This window comes from Nothobranchius furzeri, chromosome 15 (assembly GCF_043380555.1).
Source record: "Nothobranchius furzeri strain GRZ-AD chromosome 15, NfurGRZ-RIMD1, whole genome shotgun sequence".
NCBI classification, from domain to species: Eukaryota; Metazoa; Chordata; class Actinopteri; order Cyprinodontiformes; family Nothobranchiidae; genus Nothobranchius; species Nothobranchius furzeri.
This window is the reverse complement of record NC_091755.1, coordinates 27370205-27394003: the sequence shown is the minus strand read 5'-3', so window position 1 is coordinate 27394003 and position 23799 is coordinate 27370205. Positions and strand designations below refer to the sequence as shown.

Here is a 23799-nt window from a genome sequence, read left to right as displayed (position 1 = left end):
TACAAAGACTGGTGGGACAAAACATACTAAAGAGACTAATAAAAATGAGAAGCTGAAACTATAAACACTGCAGAGGGGTGACTGGAGAAGACTAAAGGAACACAGGACCTGAGAGATATATCTGGAGGGCTGAAGACCAGGGGACACATGAGGAACACAAAGAGACACATAACTGAGACGCAGACAAAAGACACATGAGGGTGCTTATGGGACACAAAATTGGAACCTGGAGAGGGATGGAGAACATGAGGAGACACATGAGGGAAGATGCAGATGCAGACCATGACATGCTGTAAAGTCTCATTATGAAATAAATCAGCCATGGGGAAAAAACACTATTATGAAATAAAAGCTGTCTTTGTTAAAAAGATGTTCTGTAATAAAAACTGAATGAATTAAACAAAAATGGCTCAATATAAATTTGGATTATTATGAAAAAATGACTTTTGAAAATAAAACATATTACTAAAGACATTTTAAAAGAAGAATGAAAAATATTTCATAATTTTGAGCTTAGATTTTACATAACATTCTGTTATTTCATCATTTCATTGTCAGATTACATGAATGTCTAGTATTTCTTCATGTAGAATTTTATTTCATAATGTCTTATTTATTTAGTGAATTTTGAATACTTTTGAGTTCCACACAAATCCTCCTGCCACCAAATTTGACACTGACTGCAATTTTTGTGTTGAATGTCTCCGGATGTCTGCTCCCACAAGAGCATCAAATTACCGTAACTCTGCAACAGTTTGTGCTATCAGAAAAACTCAAATGTTTTTTAAAAGAAGAGAAATTGCTCTTTCGAGTCCACTTATTGTTATGACGATAAATCCTGTTCAGCTGCCATAGAATCAATCTTTCTATCCCTGTCTCACCCATGGTGATGGGTGATAGACTGAAAATTAGCAGCAGATAAAGCTGTAACAGCTATTATTAATATTGGCTGCAACAGTGCTACAGAAGAAGAAAATAGAATGTGAAAATAACCAAATGTGCAGCTCTGTCAGCTGAAACAACCCCCACCCGTCCAACTAAGGGAAACGCCGTATGTCGATAATAATTGACACATCAGATCCTGGGTCAGTCAAAGGCACTACAAAATTTTTCATGTGATCACATTGTTTGTAATTGCAATTTCAATCGGATAGATCGTTACGCCTCACTTCCATTGTGACGATCCACATGTAGCATCTGGAAAAAAATAGGATCCTTGCGGAAACATTCCAGAGCTCCGTGTCTGGATCAGCACTGCACCGTAGCCTGACTGCTCTGATTGGACTAAATGATTTTTGCTCCATCCAGAAATCTTACAAAAGTTGGACCACATCCGTTTCGTATTCAGTGTGAAAGAAGCTTTAGACCCTCTACACAAGTAGCTGGGTAGCCCACAAAAGGAAGATTTTTTTGTAGTTTGGCCTGTCATCCACAAAACGTTAAGATACAGGTCCGTCTCAAATAATTTGCATATTGTGATAAAGTTAATTATTTTCTATAATGTGCTGATAAACATTAGACATTCATATACCGTAAATCCTCTAATACAGACCCGGGCCTGTATTTGACTCATCAAGCTCCAGGCCTTTATTGGAAGGAGGCCCAGAATTAGAGGCAGGCCTCAATTTCTATTTGAGCAAAATGAACTAATGGTTCACTGGAGTTTTTGACAATTAAAATTGCGCTCACATTTTCAAAGTTAAACACATTTCTTTTAACAACAGTAGTTTCTGCTTCAGCCCTCTCCCCCCTCCCCCTGCGCAGCGGCCGCAAACTCACTGATGCGCCTGCAGCCTCTCGGAGTTCCTGCTTCTCTAAACATTAAAATAATTATTTAATTTTCTGTTCCTCTCTTCTGATTACGTTCAATGGTGTCTGTTTGTTGCAACCAGGTACAAAAACTAACTTGTTATTTGACTATTTTTCTGTCCTGCCTGTTTATTATCTTCCTGCATCTCCTCTCAGTCCTAAAGAAAAACTGCTACCTGGGTTCATATATATTCACCTCATGAGTTACCTTTGAACTGCAGTTCTAAAAGATCTACCGACCGCAAAAACAGCGGAGTGCGCGCCGGCCACATCAGTTAGGTGCGTCACCGAGGACAAAACAGGTGATGCGCCCTGATCCACAGCAGCGAAAGGCATCAGGCACAAATAAAAGAATAAAAGACAGAAAACATAAAAGGAAATGAGCCGACATGAACGATCGCGTGTTAAATTAGTTTTTGAGGTGGCGACACCTGATTTGATAATGTTACTGTGGCCGTGCTCAGGACGCAGATGTCTGGAGCACGTCAACAATCAGAGCTTTGCATGCGCAAGCTGGTTAAAGTTAGGATGGGGTGAGGGGAAGGTTAAATTGCAAGAGGGTAAACGTCACAATTTGGTTAAATGTCTGTTTTACGGTGGGTGTCAGTACTGACGCTCTGGCATAGTGCGTTGCCTCCCGACACGCAGGAGCTTGTCACCTGCTGACAGCAGGCTGCTGTCTTTTCCGAGGACTGCATCTTGCCGGTCATTATCACTTGACAGCGACTAGTCTATGACAGGCATAAAAAATCACTATAGAGCAGTGAAGTTGACTAGTGACTAGTTCATACAACCCCTGCTACTGCTCCCCAGAGTGTTCTGCAGCATAATCAGCACGTTCTCTTTGAACTTGATATCAAATTTTCGCCTCCTCTTCGTCTCTGCACGGTTAAAGTTACCCTCGCGGTCTATCACTGGCAAATCAAAAGTGAGATGGATGACACAACCGGCCCCCGTACTTGCTTGTTACCACATTCCACCCGGCCACAATAAAAAACCGGCCATTTTTCACTTCCGCCAAGTCAGACACCGGCCAAAATATGATACCCGGCAGTTAATTAAATACAGGCTAATATTAGAGGATTTACAGTATATTAGATTCATTACACACAACTGAAGTAGTTCAAGCCTTTTATTGTTTCTAACATTGATTATTTTGGCATACAGCGCATGAAAACCTAAAATTCCTATCTCAAAAAATTAGCATATCATGAAAAGGTTCTCTAAACGAGCTATTAACCTAATCATCTGAATCAACTAATTAACTCTAAACACCTGCAAAAGATTCCTGAGGCTTTTAAAAACTCCCAGCCTGGTTTATTACTCAAAACCGCAATCATGGGTAAGACTGCCGACCTGACTGCTGTCCAGAAGGCCATCATTGACACCCTCAAGCAAGAGGGTAAGACACAGAAACAAATTTCTGAACGAACAGGCTGTTCCCAGAGTGCTGTATCAAGGAACCTCAGTGGGAAGTCTGTGGGAAGGAACAAGTGTGGCAGAAAACGCTGCACAACGAGAAGAGGTGACCGGACCCTGAGGAAGATTGTGGAGAAGGACCGATTCCAGACCTTGGGGGACCTGCAGAAGCAGTGGACTGAGTATGGAGTAGAAACATCCAGAGCCACCGTGTACAGGCGTGTGCAGGAAATGGGCTACAGGTGCCGCATTCCCCAGGTCAAGCCACTTTTGAACCAGAAACAGCGGCAGAAGCGCCTGACCTGAGCTACAGAGAAGCAGCACTGGACTGTTGCTCAGTGGTCCAAAGCAAATTTTTCATGTCATTCGGAAATCAAGGTGCCAGAGTCTGAAGGAAGACTGGGCAGAGGGAAATACCAAAATGCCTGAAGTCCAGTGTCAAGTACCCACAGTCAGTGATGGTCTGGGGTGCCAGGTCAGCTGCTGGTGTTGGTCCATTGTGTTTTAGCTAGTTGCATTGATCCTGCCCTTGATATCAGGAGATTTTGGAGCACTTCATGCTTCCATCTGCTGAAAAGCTTTATGAAGATGAAGATTTCATTTTTCAGCATGACCTGGCACCTGCTCACAGTGCCAAAACCACTAGTAAATGGTTTACTGACCATGGTATTACTGTGCTCAAATGGTCTGCCAACTGTCCTGACCTGAACCCCATAGAGAATCTGTGGGATATTGTGAAGAGAAAGTTGAGAGACGCAAGGCCCAACACTCTGGATGAGCTTAAAGCCGCTATCGAAGCATCCTGGACCTCCATAACACCTCAGCAGTGCCACAGGCTGATTGCCTCCATGCCACACCACATTGAAGCAGTCATTTCTGCAAAAGGATTCCCGACCAAGTATTGAGTGCATAACTAAACATAATTATTTGAAGGTTGACTTTTTGTGCATTAAAAACACTTTTTTTATTGGTCGTATGAAATATGCAATTTTTTTTTAGATAGGAATTTTGGTTTTCATGAGCTTTATGCCAAAATCATCAATATTAGAAACAATAAAAGGCTTCAACTACTTCAGTTGTGTGTAATGAATCTAATTTATATGAAAGTCTAATGTTTATCAGTACATTACAGACAATAATGAACTTTATCACAATATGCTAATTTTTTGAGAAGGACCTGTATATGCCACCAGAATAGATGATTTTCAGAATTTGCTTGTAGACTTAAATAACTGGGGTTTAGGTTTTGCAATGTCACTTCCCATGACATAAATGCTCTGATGTGTGTGACCTGTGTTTACAGTCACTTTCTTGCTTTTCAGTCTTGGTTACTGTTCTATGTAGACCACAGGTGAAATGATAATGTTAAAGATTGTTATTTCCCTTCTCCTAGTTTTGTTCTACGTCCAAGGAATGTTTTTCGGCATGCCGGGGATTTGGGGAACTACTAGTGTCCTTCACAATGCCCTGGATTTTTTGCTGAAAACAAGGTGGCGTGGACCCAAGTGTTTTTCTTAGACGGGCATGAAAGGATATTCAGTTTTACACAGACCTGGTTACGTGTGTACATGGCCACACTTTTCCTTATAAGGGGCTGAATTTCCTTTAACAGACTCGCTGAGGGCCCCCACAGGGTGACCCCGGTGAAATGATCAAAAGCCTTCTGCAGGTACACAAAACACACTCTGGCACCCTAGCAAGGGAAATGAGCTAGTCCACAGTTCCTCTTCCAGGATGGAGACCACAACTGTCCTTCTCCATCTGAGATTATAATGCAAAATTATTCCAGTATCAGGACGTGAAATAGACATGAAGAGCTCAAATTTGAAAGAAAATGATGTAAAACATGGAATAAAGAGAAAAATAAAATCCAAATCTGAATGTGCAGATACATTAAGAAACTCGGGACGAATAAAAATGGTTTGGTTGATGAAGAGAGAATGGAAGTTGGAGAAAATAAATGCACAATGCCACACCATTCCTAAATATACTTTCAAAAAGGTAACATAGATGGGTGTAAAGACAGGGTGTAATTTGTGACAACAATAACGATTGATTAGTAGCAAATACAACATGATTTTATTTGGCATCTGGGATTTTTGGGCATATTTTGTACTTATTTTTGTACACGTTACAACTATTCTGTAAGTTGTCTTTATATGATAAACTGGAACGATAAGGAAACAACGGCCCAGAAGTCTTCTTCATGAAAACTCATAAGCAGAACAGAAATATGAGTGTAGATCTGTTGCTATGTGTGCGTAGAGTGAGACATGGTTGTTTAGGTAAAGCATTGCCACATAATAGTCTAAATTAATCCAGTTAGCTTCATGCTGCAGCTGACGAGGCCAAAGACAAGAGAAACAAAAGGAAAGTTTTTCTGTATTTTTGTAAAAACAAAAAACAAAACAAAAAACTAACATTCCAGAAATGTTTTATATTTAATCAGATTACAATGAAAATGTATTAATCTGCTCTGTAATTAATTGCTTTTTAGGTGGTTAGACAATAAAAAGTGGAAATTAAAAAAAATCAGAAGCAAAAAGAATTTTGATTTCATAGGACACCACGTTTATAAAATCTACCCTAACTGGACTTGAGCAGATGCAAAACTCACATGCATAAAGAATCCATTTTAAATATAATTAAAATAATAAATCATTGTCATCACAGTTTGACTTCAGCTCTGTAGAACATCCCCCATTGCTTACTTTAAAATGTTAAAGGTTCTCATCTTCTGTTTAGAAAACACGTTTATGTTCAAATTATGAAAGTTTGCCTTCATTCCCGTTTGCTGCCTGAGCTCATTACCAATATCTACTATGGACTTTATATCCCACAGTCCCGAGCGTTTCCAAAGCGTTTCGCAGCTCAGGAGCAGGTTTTTTGGACTCAGGAGGACAATTGTGGTGTCGGTGAGGCTGTTAAGCAGCTGTTAATCAGCAAGCTGCTTGCTAAACAACACTTTCCGGTTTTCTGTTTACCTCCGGGGCTATCTGACTGGTAGTGTAACATATTTCTCAATAATTTGTTTTTTTTGCTTGTTTCTGACATGATTTGTTGTTTTAGTCCAACTGAGAGAAAAAAAAACACACAAGCACTATATTGCTGTGTTTTCCCCACAGTCTATCCACTGTTTATCTTCCTATTTAATCCTTCAACCAAAAACTCTTGTCCACTGTCCACAGGGTCCAGGCCCTCTTCTCCTTCAGAGAATGATTGGTCAGTACACACCCTCCCAGCTGCCCTCCCTCTCTCTCTTCCTACTTAAATACTTTTAGCATAAAGAGGGAGAAGGAGGGGAGGGAGAGGGGGATGGGAGAGCTATGGGGGAGGGGAGCTGAGTGCTCACTCTGTTGTCACTGGCCAGAGAGAAAGGGAGAGAAGGAGAGAGAGAGAGAGAGAGAGAGAGAGAGAGAGAGAGAGAGAGAGAGAGAGAGAGAGAGAGGGAAAGAGCTGAGTTGTGTGTCCCATATGTGGAAAAAAGCATAGCAGTGCACGCACGGGTCTGGTCAGCTCCGGGGATTATCCTAGTGCTTTCAGATCTGATGGAGGACGTACAGGCATGAATAGGTAAGGCCTCCTGTCTTCATGCATCTTTGTGCTGATCTGCTGTCATAGCCAGCTGCTGTGTGACTGGACTGCTGAAGTTGGGACAGTTTTCTTTGACCACTCTGGCCAGGAGACATTTCCTCTCCTGCAAACACAATCTTCCTGCTCACTCCTCTGCTGTTTGTTTTTAGTGGAAACTGTGGTTTGGTGCCGTAGAGAGGAATGTTATTCTGGGAGGGGTGTTAAAAAAGTTGGCTGTCAGTTGGGGGGGGGGGGGGGTGCAGCCTGAGAAGGTGATGTGTGGAGAGCCTGTTGATGCAGCAGTGGGGTCATTGCGTAATGTCTCCTTCATGTGAATGGCTCACGGCTGCATGGGAATTTATCATAAAATACTGCAAAGTGAACCCAAAAAGTATTTCATGTTATTGGAAACATCTAAATGCGTTCATTCTGCAAAGGTCCAATGTCAACATTTTATTCGGTTTTAAAGAAAACTTAAGAATAAAAGGTTTTAATGTCCAGAAAAATACTCTAAACACTAATTGCTGCACATTTAAAATAAGATGCACAAACTGAGTTCAACATAACTTAAAAAAGAACAACTCCGTTTGCAATAAAGCAGAATTTATGATGTATTTGGATCAAGTGATATGTAAGTTTTCCTCTACAAGAAACATCTTTTGTCTGTGTTTCGCTCACAGGGCCCCAAAAGTATTTGGCGTCCTAAGAATGCAGTCTTTATTGCCCCAGCGCACAGAGCAGTGGTATGCACGAGTCTTTTTGTGAAGCAGATTTAGAAATCCCTCTTTAGAGGCTGGACACTGCTTCACAATCAGCTTAATGCCTGCCTGTAATGAATGCCCTTGTGTGTCTGAATTTGGTACACTGTGTGTACGTGAGCGTGAATTCTGTTTGTTACTGTGATAGGGCTCTCAGGTTGGTCCGTAACTCTATCATAGTCTGGTTCCGTTCTGCCATATGTGTGTGTGAGCTGGCCTGAAAGGCTTGTGTTTGTCTAAACATTGTGCAGCAAGCACCCAGTAGCTGCCTCACCTCTTTCTCTTTTTTTGTTTCCTCTCAGGGCTGTTGTTTTGTCAGTGCACGCTCATGTCAGTGATGGACTACAGCCGGAGCGGCGCTAACCTTAGCTGGCATTCATGAAACAGTTTTCCTCTTCACCAAGACCAGCTCCACAGAATGCTGAGTCCTATTGTCCCTTATAGTGAGTAGGACACTCTTATTTCTCTCTTACACACACACACACACACACACACACACACACACACACACACACACACACACACACACATGCGCGCACGCGCTAGAGAACTTCACTCGACTTAGTTGGACTTTGCCTGAATCAATGCTAAAGCAAGCAGGAGTGCACACAGTTTGCAAACAGAGTGCACGGACTTGAGTTTTCCCTGACGTGCGCCGTGGAAACGCTAAACCCCGAGCTCTGGCCCTGAATGTTTCATCAGCAGGCAGCAGAAACAGCTGTGGGACAGAAGAGGAACAGAGGGATGATGTTTTAAGCTGCAGAAACCCCTTAGCTAGGCAAGCAAAATTTTACCAGCTCAGAGCTTACCACCACACATGCTGCCCCCCCCCCCCCCTTTTTTTTTCTCCCATTGCTGACTTAATAACTGTCCAGTGCTGGCCTCCCCCTTGTGCACTCTCACTCCAGGTTTCATTGGAGTCCAGTGCTTTGGCTCTCCACAACAGCATTGTTTAGCAGCCAGCATGGGGGCTGCTTCTGTGGCCTCGTCTTCAAGAGCCCCCTCTCCCCTATTTCCCCCCCTCCGGCTCTTTAACTCGCCTCAATGGACCATTATTGCCATGACAGTTACAAGAATAGTGGGAGAAATCCAACAGAATGGTTCATTTTAAAAGTATTAGTGCAAATCTGATAATAGAAATAGATCCGTTTCAACATGAGCTGCAGCGGCAACGTGGAGGGAGGCGTGTGTGAATTCTAGCAGCTTGATTAAAGCGTCACAACCACGTTTGACAGTTAACAACACGGTTTATTTGTGTTTTTTAAGTTCCACCCCTGAGAGAGTTAAATATGTAGTTGACCTCTTGTACGGTTATGAAATCCATCCCAACGGGTAAGTTGATTTAACGTCAGCTCTTCTGAATGTTTTCTGTTAAAACACGTCCGCATTGAGGGTAAAATGCTCGAAAGGCCAGTTATTTCCACAAAAGAACCTCATCCCCTAGCAAATCCTGATCAACCCGTCCCGTCAGCTCTGTGCACCCTGCAGGTCCACGATGGATGAATAAAGTCAGCACTGCTCTGGCGAACAACTTGTGTGAGAATGTCACAAACGGATGGTGGAATAGTCAGCATGCCTTCAGAAGCAGCTCACTGCTCTTCTATATTCGCTTTAGTGTTAGGATTGTTTCAAAACAGCCTGTCTGTGTGTGTGTTTGTAGGCAGACGGATCAGATGAGCACACACAGCAGTGTTATGTAGTCACGCTGTTTACTCTCAGACCACTGACACATAAACTCACCCCTGTGCCCTCTGGTGATACTGCAGCTCAGTGTCTTTGAGTTAAAGGCTATAGGCACGATTCTGTCCAACGTCTTATGAGCTGGACATTTGAAGACTCTCACCTCCTTGCTGGAATCCCCAACATGGCAATGAGAAGCATTCCAGCTTCCTGGTGCTATTTCTGACTCCTGCAGGAGGCATTCTTTTTATTTTTAACATTGTAATCTTAATTTTTAAGTAGCGACAAAGCGAGTGTGTGACACTCTTGGTTCTCTCCTCTGGACCGTCCAGAAAACCTCAAGCTGGGTGGAACAGCAATGGCCGGACCTGAGAAGAAACCTGAGAGAGATTCCAAGAGCCATAGATACTCCTGGAGGGATTTGGTGCAAAAATCCGTAATCTGCACTTCAAACACGCTCTTAAATCAGTCCCAGGCCGCCAACCCTGGAGTGCCTTAACTCTTGTTGCTGGGGCCCCCCGCTGGTGTAGCGATACCTTTTCTTTTAAAACAACACACATGGACACAGACACACACAGAATGACTACACACAAGGAGTCCAGTCTGGCAGTTTTTATAGCTCTCCTCTAACTGACCCCTCTCCTTTCTCTCTGCAGCGCTGTTTTTATGTTTGTTTTTTCTTTCCAAGCATCTTTGTGAGTAACTGAGTAGGAAAAGAAGCAGATCTTATGCTGAAGGAGTTTTCTGGAGGGCCGGGCTGGCGACCATCCTCATTGTAGGGAGAGTGGCGCGAGTGTTGCAGTGGAGGGTCCTGTGAGGTCTTTGAGTAAACACACAGCCTGCTGAACTGTGTGTGAATAAGAGCATAGATCATTAGTGTGGGTGTGAATAGGCTCTAATTAGCCTCCTGTGTGTGTGTGTGTGTGTGTGTGTGTGTGTGTGCGTGCGTGCACGCGTGCGTGTGTGCGTGTGTGTGTGTGTTCACAAGAATAGAAGTTTAGGGACCCAGTTCCTGGTGATTCCATGGGCCTGGTGCTCTCGTTCTCAAGGGGTTTATCAGCTCATTAAGAAAACCTCGGCTCCTATTAAGGGTCCAATTAAGAAGTGGGGTGGCGAGGCTCATTTGGATGGCCGCACTTAATCGGATTCCTGAGGCAGCAGAATCCAGAACTTCACAGCGCTTTTCACACAAAAAGCAACCAGCAGCTAATTAGTAAATGACTGCACTTGAGAAATACTTTAATGCCATTAGGTGTTTGTTGTGCAGGCATCATAAAATGCTCTGCCAGAGTGTGGCGGCTGGATGTAGCAAGCTTCCTCTAATTTGTGCGTGTACAAACAGAAAACAACAAATCCCACAGCTATCCAAGTGCTGAGAAGCACAAGCTGGAAGCACAGAGGGTCCGGGGGATTTGGACAGAACGCAGCAGGCAGGGGGTGCAGGGAGTGAGGGAAAAGTAGTGGTGGAACGCAAAGAGGGATAGAAGGAGATTGGATGGGAAGGATAGGCCTAAAGAGTGAGAGATTGGTTGGGTGAGACAGATGGAGGGGGTGATTGGTCATTGCAGAGCCTTAGGACAGCTGTTCTTTGATATATTAGTGGACACAATAACCTACAGCCAGCCTGCAGTCACAGAAAATAGGGACCCTGTTTTTTTTAAAGGGAAATGTGTGTGCATGTGCATATGTGTGTGTGTTGGAAGGGGGGGCGGGTGAGCTTCTGCCATTTGTGGACGTGCGTTAGCAGGCACAAGGGGGGTTGGGGGTGGGGAGGTGTAGTTGTTTCTAAAATTACAAGCATGAAGTGACGCATCCAGCAATTATTCCCGAGGCCTTCTACTTCAGGAGAGTGCTGAGAAAAGTTGTGTAAAAGCGAGCACACGCTCGGACAGGACTCGTGCTCTTGCTGCAGCACCATTAGCAATTCTAAACATTTGTTTGTCAATTATTCAATGTTTAACCAATGGCTGCTCCTCCTCTCCCTCCTCGCTGCAGTTTAACAAGCTGTAAAGAGAGTGGCGATTCATCTGCCCCTGATGGATCAAACATTACTGGCTCTAAATGATTTATTCTAGTTTCATAAAACTAAACGACTGTTTGATGTCATGCTTCATTTTCAAAACAGTGCAGTGTTGGCATATAACAGCATAAGCTACGCATACTGACAAAAACTCTTTTGACAGCCGGCCTGGAGCGTTCCCAGAGGACGGTGAAATAAAAAAAGAAAGAGTAAGTCTGATAGTCGTTCTGAAATGTGGAGTGAGGATAGTTCAATGCACAAAAAGGCAAAAGTACGGGAAGGAGACAGAGAGGATGTCCCTCAATGCCACTGCAGGAGATGGGTTTGTTTCTCCTGGGACTTGGTGTTTTAAAAAGAGCAGCTTCTGCTCGAGCTCCGGGCAGCAGGTGTGAAAACTCCACACCAGAGCTCCCGCTCTCTTCTGTTATTACATCTTTTTAGGGCAATGAAAGGGAAGCGCATACGAGCCGGAGAGAGCAGGAGGCGGAGTGGGAGTGTCGGATTGTGTTTCTTTTAAGTGATAAGAGGCCCGTGACTAATGCATAGATTTATAATTTTTTTTCTCTTTCCAGTGTCCAATTATGCATGGCTGCTATGTGATGATCCATGTTCAGTGTGCACATTACCCCTGGCTTCAGGCACTCAAAGATCAGCTTCTTTCTGCAGGTTTTTATTAGAATCCTGCAAAAATTCAGATGCTGTATGCTAATTAGACTGAGTTATGTAAACAAAACATAAAAGAGAAAATATGAACTATTTTTCCAGTATGTTGGGGTTTACGCTGTGTAAGATCGGATTATGCCTGTTTAACAATAAGAAGCCCTCAAGATAGTTTTGTCTCCAGCAGCCGCGTGTTGTAAAATGTCATCGGCCTTTCCGATCGCTGTGTTTACGACTGACTGGTAGTGTGCAACGGCATACAGCCCAGAAAGAATGTCCTGTTTGATATTAGCATCATAAATCACAGCGAACTTGAGAGGAAAGAATTTAGGAGCCCCTCAGACGACAAATTAAGATCGCTGACATAAATAACACTGATTCTCTGCTTTCTTTGCACATCAAAACTTGATAAGTAACATTTATTGTTTTATGCAATTGTTTAAAAACATCCTTGGAAATTATAATGTACTTTATTTGTTGCTGACCATCAAGCATAGTCCTCCCCCACATAAGTTTGTTCTATCTTCACAGAATCAACATTTTTTACTTAATCGGCCAATTGGCTCTTCAGTATGCTACATATAACACATTGGAAGGATTATCATTTTCATTATAATCAGAAGACTAATGGAATTCTGGTCCATTTAGTTCTGTGATAAATTTGGTTTCTGCAGGTCAGAACTGTATAAGAATCAGACATCGGTTTCAGCCCTTCCAACCAGACCAGTTATGTTTCCTTTAGCTAATTCTGAGGTGCTGAACAGAGTTGATTCAGAACCACATCAGTGTGTCTACTGAATTGTTTAAAGAGCAGTAACACTCAACCTTGATTTTCTGTCAGGTTAGGTTTGTGACTCCTCAGCTTCTAATTCAGAAACATATCAGGGATACATTTCTGCCTCTTCCATGGCTATAATTCTATATTTCACACTGAAGCACAATAAAAAGTTATAAAAACTGATGCACCAACTGCCATGTTCCAAATAGTTTACTTTAAGGAGACAATGTGTAGTTTTTACCATTTATCTCTGGAAATATCCATCGAAATTTTGTTGAAAAGGAATTAAATGATGCCCAGTTGTTGAAAAAATTGGCGACTTCATAGCATATAACCATAAATATTGGGTGTAAAAAAAACATCAGTGTGGGTCCAAGTCCCACACAATGTTTCCTTTTACAATAGCCCGTGAGGACAAAACGCATTTACTGATTAGTAATGGTTACAAAACTTTTGCCATTCATAAAAATTGTTTTAAACATTCACCACTTTGCTTGCTACCAGTGATGAAAGGGAGTCTGATGTGCTTGTCGCTTTCTTAGAGGTTTTTGACCCTAATGACTATACTTTGCGTAAGGTCTTATTCAAACAAAAATACCACTTGCTTGCATTGATTTAGGTATGTACTGCCCCCCATCACCAGGGAAAATACACACCGTCACTTTAAAGAGTTAGAGCAATGTTATAGGGTGTGTATTGACCAGAATCGGGCCATACAATATAGATACCAGGAGATACAAAATGATATATCGTGATACTAAAAGACCATATATGCAATTTTTAAGACTGAATTTATTTGGAACATAGACCAGATGCTTCCAAGACACACCCAGTTATCGCGAGATCTCGTTGTTCCGTCAGAATGAATCAGGTAAAAGCTGCTGCCGCCTAGCAGTCTGAGTTTAAATTGCACCACACCAAAGAAATATTCAGTAAATGTTTGCACGTAAATTCTCATAAAAAATTACTTATAAATGTCGATTTAGTATCATACCACAAAATATTGCGATGTTTCAGTGTATTAATGTTTTCTCACATCCCCAGAGCAACCCTGCAAACAGTCAATGTTGCATAGTCGTGCAGATCATGTCTATATTGAGTCTGTCGGTCCAGACCACGTCTGTAGGGCATCTAAACTTGGTCTTTGCACAGTGGGAACAGTTTATCTTGTGGTGTTCATGTTTTGTTTAATGATCCTGATTTAGCACAATGTTTTTATAGTTGAGACATTTGTCAGTATTTTTTAAAATATTATTGAACAAAGTTGCTAACATTTGCCCCCCAAAATGTAATTGGTTATTACATTTATAATTCCGCAGCAACTTGTATCAATGTGTATAATGTTATGATTAAGAGTTCAGACGGTTTTCTGGGGAGAAACACATTTTTAATGTTTCAGGTGGAAAAATTGGTGTCTACTCATTTGTTTTTCTGTGTGGAGGTGGATGATGGAGTGGAGATGCTGGTAGGGTTTTTTTGATCGTTGGAAGGGGCGGAGCTTAACTCTCAATGGGGCCTGATTGGATTGATCTGAAGCGCTCATGTTTACAAGCGGCCCCTTCACAATCGGCACAGTTTAATAGCACACCGTCCCAGAAGGCTTGTTGCATCCATGTTCGTTTTGTTTCTCCAGGCAGGAAAACAAAAGTGCCGGGAAGAGAGTAGGAGAAAGCAATCTCAGGGGAGCTATGAAACACCGCTGGAGCCCTCCATCTCAGGGCTTCCTGCCAAGATAACATTTCACCTCACCTATTGATATTTTTATAGAAAACCACAACAGAGTAGAAGGTAATACCAGCCTTTATGGGCCAAAAGCTGCTTTGTTTTTTCCTATGAAATGAAAGATTCTGTGACTTTGTTGGTGTCAGATCAGAAAATTTTATTTATTTATTGGGTAGGGAGCAGGATTTAAAATTCTCTCAAGACTCAAGTGGGCAAAATTAAAATTCAGAGCCTCCTCAAAGTATAGCTGCTGAATAGACCCATGCCACTGTCTTGATCACGCACTCCTGCAATAAGATGCAGCTCACACAGGTCCCTCAATAAATCCCAGGCTGACACAAAAGCTGTCAGTGGACTGCTGCTGAATAGATTTCCATAATTAGACAGGCCCCTGACAATAGGATCCCTTCAGCTTTGTCTCAGGGCCAACTGGATTGTCCGATCCATGCACGTCTGCTGGATGGGTGCCGGCTACAATGGCCGCGCAGACAGTAAGGCGGTCAGGAGAACATCTGTCTCTCCTGGGGCCAAAAAAACCCCAACCCTCAGATAAATTTCATATGCATACACGGAGGGTTCATATCCACCTCCTCATATCTACGAAAGGCCAACAGAGAGCAGGATCTATTAATTTGTTATGTAAAAAATGTGTTGATCACATGTTTTCACACGTTTGTTGACTACGGATTCACCCAGAGATTATTTTCCAACCCGTGTGACCCCAGCCCAGAGGAATTTCTTAACAAAAAGTTTTGATTTTCAAATCTAATACCATCCTGATTCATTCATAGTTTATGTTTTAAATCTTTAATCCTCCTCTGGCACAAATAGGATAAAGTTGAGGAGATTGTGGCAGTAAAAGTCAAATTTGCAGCCATCCAGCTGAAAACTGCGTTGTGATGTAACACAACATGCCCCACGGTGCAATCTACAGTTGAGTCATGACATTAAAATAAACAAAAAAAATTGTTTGGGACATTTCTGTACATTTAACAATAATTTATGATTTAGGATGTGCTTTTGAGGTTGATCTAATCATTTCTCTGCTCTCCACAGCTTGTCCACATCGTCCTGATTCCCTACTTCTAATCTTAGCTGTCACACCACCCCTCCAATGAATTAATCTACACGATGGCTCAGATTTAGACGGACATGTAGATAGAGCTTGCTTAGATTGCAGTGGAGTGTTACTGCTCTAATACACCACAATCCAGCTGAAGGCAACATCTTATTACATAGACACAGCCAAACAGTGCAGCACTGTGTCATTCTTCTGATTCTCTTTAAATGTACACAATAAGATGCAGATTTTAAAAGACTAATAAAGAACTAATAGCTGCTTTAACACTGAATTTGGTCTTTGAGGTTGGGCAGCTGGTTGTTGCACTTGTCCAGGGCTGGGGGATTGGGGGTAGTGTACCAGTATGTATTAGAGCTACTCCGATGATGGAGTGGACAGCAGTTAGCCCGCCTCACTGAGTCCTCTAATGTCTGCTACAGTCCGCTTAGAAAGGACGGAGCGCCTGCTGTCCGCTTTTTCCCCTCCCTGCGTATCTCCCTCCCTCTCTCCCTCCATCTCGGCCTTCTTCCATCCCTCCCTCCCCGCTGCAGGTTTTATGAGCTCCCCTGGGCTCCCATCCATCTCTGTCACACACAGGCCCCATTATTGGGTCTGCTCAGAAACTGGTTGGGCTGCAGATGGGAAGGGCCTGCAGGACATATATGGTTTCTGCAGCCGTGACAAAGACCCGCAAGTCGAACCACAAAAAAATATGTGGTCATCTTGACGTGGATGCTTGTGGAAAAAAAAAAAACATAAAGGAAGCTAGTGTGAGAATATTGGTTGCAGCGAGTGTGTCTGGAGCTTAGTGAAGGACTTGAACTGGTTTTGGCATTGGTAACCTTAAGGCAGTCCATTTGAATATGAAGGACATGATAATCCAACGGCCATCTGGTGCTCTGGTCTCATCGGACTGAATAAACAACGAGCGTAATCTGAAAACACACATGGAGAGGTTTGGAAAGACAGAGGTCAAAGTTTAGAGCTAGAGAACGGGTTTAGGAGAAGCAGATATCGCTGGATATTAAGATTTGATTTAAATGGCAATAAGAATCCTGGCTCCACACCTTCAGACAGCCATGAATAATGAATCATCAGGCGTCTGCTGAAGCGAGGCTGCGAGCAGCACTGACGGCTAATGCTATATTCATTTTTTTTTCTTCACCTCCCAGGTTCTGGCTGGAGTAGCTCTCACCTCGGGGTAAATTGTGACAGTTCAATAATGCCAAGCAATGTGTGGAATGTCAAGCTAATGCCTCCAAAAGAGGCAGGGCTACTTTTCACAAAACAAATGACTCTATAAATATAATCTTGTGATATTTTGACACGTGCAATATGCATTCAAATAAAAGTTTATTTTCTTTATATGGTGTGTGTGAAAAGAAAAATAAGACCTTTGCATGAACTTAAATAAGGATTTATGGAAGTTTCTGTGTTGTTGGACACTTTTCTTCTCCAGTCACTTGGACTGAAGTCAGCCAGAGGAGAAGACATTCCACTTTTCTAATGTTCCATAAGAAGTGTAGAGAAATAGCACACCATGCTGTATTTCTAGCACACCCTCCTTTTTTTATTTCTCTCCCTCTCTCTACACACACTGCTTTACGTTCCCCTCCCTCTCCATGACCAGCAAGCCACTGGGCGTTTGGAGCCTTGGCGTACGGCGGGTAGGTGGATTGGTGGGCGGTAGGCGGGGGTGCAGGGTGGAGAGAGCAGGCATTCAGAGCAACATGCAAAGGGAGATAACAATAGCTCCTCTGGGAGACCTGCAGATGCTACTATTAGAGAGATCTTATCGCTACGCCAACATAAACTGAAACTACAAAACCGCACATGCTACCCACTGCTTTTGCTCCTTCGTCCTGCAGCTTTTACGCCTCTATCTAGTAACTTCCTCCCTCTCTTTGGAAATTTGGCCATCTTCTCTTACAATACATGGTTGTAACACTGAGTTTTTTTTCCTGACAGGAAAGAATAGTTACTGTCTCTGAAAATGACAAGTGGCAGCTGCCTGAAGATCTGTTTTAAATTGGTTCATTGTGAAGTTTTCTGTTGCTACAACATTGGTTTTCCCTTAAGTTATGTGCATTTTTATGTATTAGGGTTAAGGTTTCAAGTTCATATATATAAATTTAAACAGTTACATGTAACAGATAGAAATGTTGCAGTGTTCTGTTTACCATTTCTGGACCCAAATGAAACATAACCTTTCCATGTTTTGTTTGTCAGGCCTGTTAAAGATGCACTGGAACCCAGAGCATGCCCAGCCCCTCAGCCAGTGGCCTGAGCAGCACCTGGACGTCTCCTCCACCACCTCCTCCCCTGCCCACAAGTCAGAGTTATTTTCCGGACGCGGACGTGGCTCTTACAACTACGCCTGGGCCAATGATGACATCTCGGCCCTCACGGCCTCAAACCTTCTGAAGCGCTACGCTGAAAAGTACTCTGGCGTGTTGGACTCACCGTATGACAGGCCTCCTACCGTGGGTGCCTATCCAGAGCCAGGGGGCTTCGGAGGCCTTAACAGCCAGAAGACAGAGCTGGAACCATGGCCTCTCACGCACAACACTGATACCTCCTATCCTTTGGTTCCTCCTGGAAGCCACGAAGGCCTTCCAAGCTCTAAGACTGTAGCCACATCTGCTGTCCCTCCTGGGGTCAACAGCGTGTCAGCAGTGAACAGCAATCTGTCAGACTCGGCCTACAGCGGCAGCAGCTCCTGCAGTGGTTCCACTGAGTACCCCTCTAGCTACAACGGCACCTATCTTTCCTCAGGGTTCTGTCCGCAGCCCAGTACAGCACTTCCCCCTGCCTCTCTCCACTCTCTCCAGTCTACCGCCACTCTGGTGCCCAGCTACAGCCCTAACACACAGGTCTATAACTACCCACCCAGTCCATATCCTCCCCAGACTAGTCTTGCTCCAAGCTACAGCCACTCCTCAACAACTTTCCTGCCCTCAGGCCTACCTGCCCCAACCCCCGTTTCATCAAGACCTACAGCGGTAGGAGGCCCCTACAGTTACCAGACCTCCAATCTTGTGGCAGCGGAGTCTATAGGGACTTTAAAAAGAAAGGCATTTGAGATGAGTATAGAGGAGGATGACGGCGGGGACAGGTCTCGTTACAGGAAATACAGCTATGACCCACTGAAGTCTGGAGGAACCTCTCCATACAGTGTTAATGAAAAAACAGAGTGTCGTGGAAATGGATTCAACAGTTCAGGTAGCACAGACCCTCAAACATTCAAGCCTAGTAAACCCTCCTCTCAGCCCCTGGTTTCCCCTCAGTTTGGGGCAGGAGGGGAGTACAGCCCTCCTGCAGGTATAACAGGAGAAAACGGGGTGACGGAGCAGGACTTCACCCAACAGCAGCACCACTCTCAGGCACTCAAACGCCCTCCAGTACGTACACCAACAGTTGAGACTGTGAAGAGTCCAGACCCCCGTCTGCTGGAGCTTATCAACGGAGAGTTACTAGACCGCAGTCCTGCTCTGCTCTGGAGTGAAGTAGTTGGGCTCACCCATGTCAAGGCTGCCTTAGAGGAAGACCTAATTTGGCCAGTTTTGAGGCCCAGTCCAGTGGTGAGGCCACCAAGAACCGTCCTACTGTTTGGCCCCAGGGGAGGGGGTAAGATGACACTGACTCGGTCGTTGGCCTCACAGCTTGGGGCTTCCTTCTACCATGTCAGTGGAGCTATATTGGCCTCCAAAGGGAAGCTTGAGACGGAACACATTCTGGGTTCTCTGCTGCAGGTGGCAGAGGTGCGGCAACCCTCGGTTGTGCTGCTTAGTCAGGTGGAGGCCATGGAGGAGGACGGACTAAGGCAGATACTGCTGAACACTCTGGAGAAAGCCCAGTTGGGGACCACAGGTCTGGTCATAATTATATGTACTACTGGAAGGCCAGATCTTCTGCAAGATGCATTACACCAGAGCTTCGCCAAGAGGTACTTTGTTGGCTTGCCAGATGTGGGAATCCGCCAACAGGTGCTGCTGCAGGCACTGACACCACAAGGCTGCAGCCTGAACGACAGGGAGCTGAACGCTGTGCTTCAGCGGGCAGAGGGCTTCTCAGTCTGGGAGCTGCTGCAGCTCAGCCAGCAGGCACTCTCCTCTGCATCCTCTCCAACTGGAGCCTTGCACGGCCTCGCCACGTCCCCCAAACCCCCAGACTTTACAGATTTTGAGAATGCCTTCTGCAAGGTGCGTCCACACACCACCACAAAGGAACTGGATAATTGCATTGAGTGGAGCAAGATGTATAGCCACTGAGAAAGCAGCCAAGTGTTGTACTCGGACTGCGCTATGACCCTGTTTTAGCTTTGGCATAAAAACCCACGGGAATGTGCTGTTGTTGATTTTTAATTACATATTATGCAGCCAAAAGAGCAACAACAGAAGAGCGCTGACAAGGTTTTTCGACTGGCAGAAGCATGCCACGTTGTACGGTTTTGTTTTTCTCAGAACTCCCACATTTTTTTTATTCCCAAAGAAAGGAAAGGTGAATGGGTTTGACGGGTGGAGTAGTGTGTTAGTCATATGACCAATGGGAAAATCAGAAACTTATTTAAATACTCTCCTGATTAGCCTTGGTCCAGGACAAAATCAGTTATTTGTTGCTAGTTGGTCCAAGATTATGGATAATCAGGGTTTGGAAAATCCCCCCTTTGGCTGCTACTCTCAGGATCCTATTTATTACCAGTCCAGTTCCGTGTTGCCCTAACGTTGGTGTGGCCACTGGATTGTCACTAATCACTAAGTGGAAAGGGCTTGGCATCAGCAACTTCAGCCATTTTTTGACCAAAAACGTACCAAACCAAATACAGAAAGCACTGTTAAATTTCTCCAGATGGACTGGTTCTATAGAAATCACAGCATGATGATGTTTATGATTCACCTTCTTACCAAACTGATACAACAGCTGCTCGTTACATTTAAACCTGCAACAAATTGAAATTTTTTTTGTTTTTTTATGCTCATCATGTTTGGTTGCAGAACGACACGTTAACCCTCATTTAACGGATTAGTGACAGATGTTATCGCTTAAGATTTAACTGATCCACTTAAATTCACATTCCACATAAACTACAGTTTTCCCTAGAATCCTACTTATAAATAAAACATGCGTTCCCACCGTTTCCCACGTTGTTTGTTTTATCTCAGTTATCCAGTTTAATTTTTTTCATATTGTGTTATATTGTTTGAAATGCTCAGGAAGATTTTTTTTTTACCTCAGAAATAAAAAAATAAAGAATGTATGTAATCTTAGGGTCTTAGAAGCGAGCGAACTAAAGCAGCATAGAAAACCTGACAGTCTTGTGAAACCCACTGCAGCCGGGCTTGTACCTCGCAGGAGAAACTTGAAAATGCTACAAAGAGTAACATTGAATGTAATTCAGGTATTTCAGAGGATATTTGATGCCATAAGTCCATGTATTATTATATATGAATATATAAATGTTTTTTTTTCAGTTCTTTTATCCTTTATTTTTGTCGTAGTTTATGGTGAAGTGATGATTGTCTTCAAGAGATGCAACGTAGAAAACGGAAAATAATTCTTTTTTTTGTTGGACAAACTGCCTATGTTATGTATATTTTTGTGTTTACATATCATGCATGTACATGTCTGCTTGTATGTGCAGAAGATCATTTAAAAATGAAAATGCAAAACCAAAAAAAGAAGCTGAGCACAACATCGGATCCAAATGAGTTTGTTACATTTGGCTTTGATTAGAAAGTTTAAATCAATAATGAGCCAACGTGTTGACAATTCAGGAATATTTCTCCTTTTGTATCATTCTCTCTGTTCTATTTGAAGAACCTGGAAAAGATGAGTTACTGATGAGCATACGGTGTGGTTGACATGGATCTGAGGAGGTCCTGCACAGAGTGATGTCATTTCCCCCTCCCTCTCTCCCTTCCTCTCACCCTCATCCCCAAATGCAATCTCATTAGTCTGGATTGCCCTGTGGCCACAAGCCCCAGCAACCATGTGGCGTTGTGTCCCCCACCCCACCTCTACCCCTAAGACTTCTCTTATACCGATTTCTCCGGAGTGGAAGTGGGCTGATTGATGTCCAGCAATCCTATATTAGAGTGCAGCCTTCCCTCGCCAGCTGGTGGCTTCAGTCATGCCACACAGCCGGATCAATCAGAGAAACCCTTCCCGTGCATACTGATCACCGGCTCTAGACCCAGCACACAAAACCACCGCAAGCATTAAGCATCAACACAGATTGTTGGTTTGTATAATTATTTCTATACCTGGAAACCTCTCTACTGACAGTTTGTCCAACAAAAGAAGCTTTTATTTTGATATGCTACCGCTGTAGCGTTCTTATTGGTTATTGTATATTTTCTGTAACCATTTCTACCTCGTTTTTGCAGCGTATTGTACATGAAAGTATTTATTTCATGTCGTTTTGGATGTCTGTTTTAAAAATGCTAATGTTCTTGAACTGTAATAGTCTACCTCAGAAAAGACTGTATTTTAAGAGAAGAGTATCACACAATATTAAACAGAATTTGTCAATATTGCATAACGACTGTTTTTGTTTTTGTTGTTGCTTGCTGTGGTTTGAAGCCACCTAATCTGTTTTTACCTCATCTTAATGTTGGCGTTAACACAGTCAGCAGGTGAAAGCAGTCATGATTTGGAAATTCAGGTGTGCTGCCATTAAAGAGTATTTCTGCCTTTATGGAGTGTGTGTCTGCATGAGATGAAAGATTACACAAAAAAAGCAAAACTATGGAAAAAGATAAACGTTAAGACAGAAAATACTGTTGTTTTTGTGCATCTGTGCGCAAATATTTTTGCCTGCATGTTTGTGTGTGTGTGTGTGTGTGTGTGTGTGTGTGTGTGTGTGTGTGTGTGTGTGTGTGTGTGTGTGTGTGTGTGTGTGTGTGTGTGTGTGTGTGTGTGTGTGTGTGTGTGTGTGTGTGTGTGTGTGTTACAGCTTTCAGACCAGCAACAGAAGCAGCACCAGCTCACCCCTGAGGCTGTAGGCCCAGCACCAGAGCACAGAGGTCCTTCATCCCTGTCACTGGCTGTAAACAACAGCTCCTCCCAGTGCCCCCCTCTCCCCTGCTATTTCTGGTCTTTCCTGACATCTTTCAAAGACTCAAAACTAACAGAGATTTGTGAAAGTAAATCTGAGCAAAAGTAGAGAAAGTTTAGTTAAAGGATGTATCTGGATCCGCCGTCGCTCCTCCCTGTGGAAAGTTTGAGAGACGACTGAATTTCTGCACAACACTGGTGCTGATTGTGTTAACGACAAGTGTAATTGTCTAATAATGATGCATAGCTCTGTTATAAGCACCACCTTTTGCTGTGGATGCCCTTCATCCTTTAGTGAAGGATAATTATTTCTGCAGCTGTTTAGAAAAAACCTTTTTTTGCAAAAGTGTCACATGAAGAAAATAATGAATCATTATTATAGATATAAAAATCTAAAACTTGATGCGTGTAACAGCTAAAAACATGTTTCTAGCAACAGTTGCACCTAATTTCTGGACTGTAATATGTTTTTGTAAACTTAATCACTCTAAAAACCTTTTTGGTCATAACATAAGTGCGTTATTTACACTTGGTGCATTAAACATGTGAAAACCCATTTTGTCCTTTCTGTCCTAAAGTGAGTCTAGGAAGTCAATCATTTTTCATCTCCCTGCTGATTGGAGGTAATTAGGTGAGCACAGTTTGTAATTGGATAATAAAAGATGCTGATGAGTTGCTGTCCTATTTACTCAGACTGTGGCTCTGAATAGCAGTACATGGCTCAGCTTAACACTGAACTGAGAATAAAAACATGCCTTATATATATATATATATATATAATAAAAATATTTATTATGTAGATTTTATGGTGAAATTATGATCATAGAGGATTATTTGTTTGTTACTGATTTATAAGTGATTAGTTTGTGCTCATGGAGCAATTAGGGTCCACTATAATATCTGATCCTCACAGGATCATCCAGACATGATCCCAGCTCCAACTTCGTGAAGAGAAAAGTCTCTCCCTGAATCTCATTTCACAGTTGTCCTTTCTACCTTTGGCCTTCCATTGTGCGAGCCTTGATACTGACAAGGTTGACATCAGAGGAGCGCTCTGACACTAGGTGAGTTAGGACCGCCAGCTGTTAGCAATCAAGTCTATTTTGAAGTCAGGGACACACAGACCCCCAGGGCCAAAGCAGCAACCAGTCCAGCCCCTCACCCTCCCCTAATTCAGCCTGCAACCTCCCAGCCCCTTGGTCCCACAGATAGCACACATGTGTATTGGTTCCAGATGTTGAAGCCTTCAAGAGAGAGGGTTCTT

At 43.1% G+C, this 23799-nt stretch overlaps 1 protein-coding gene across 5 annotated transcripts in view; it reads left to right on the top strand.

The window, feature by feature from the left end:
- fignl2 (fidgetin like 2) overlaps nt 1-22176 on the top strand; it is a 53601-nt gene extending 31425 nt beyond the window's left edge. For 2 of the 5 annotated variants that reach the window (XM_070545130.1, XM_054745891.2), the window contains exons 2-3: nt 7862-8002; nt 17709-22176. In XM_070545130.1, the coding sequence (XP_070401231.1) occupies nt 7978-8002; nt 17709-19750 (2067 nt within the window). In that variant the 5' untranslated portion in view covers nt 7862-7977 and the 3' untranslated portion in view covers nt 19751-22176. Of the gene's footprint in view, nt 1-6564; nt 6802-7144; nt 7545-7861; nt 8003-17708 lie in introns of those variants that run through there. The other 3 variants (XM_015967803.3, XM_054745890.2, XM_070545131.1) reach the window with 3 other exon arrangements.
- The last annotated feature ends 1623 nt before the right edge of the window (nt 22177-23799 follow it).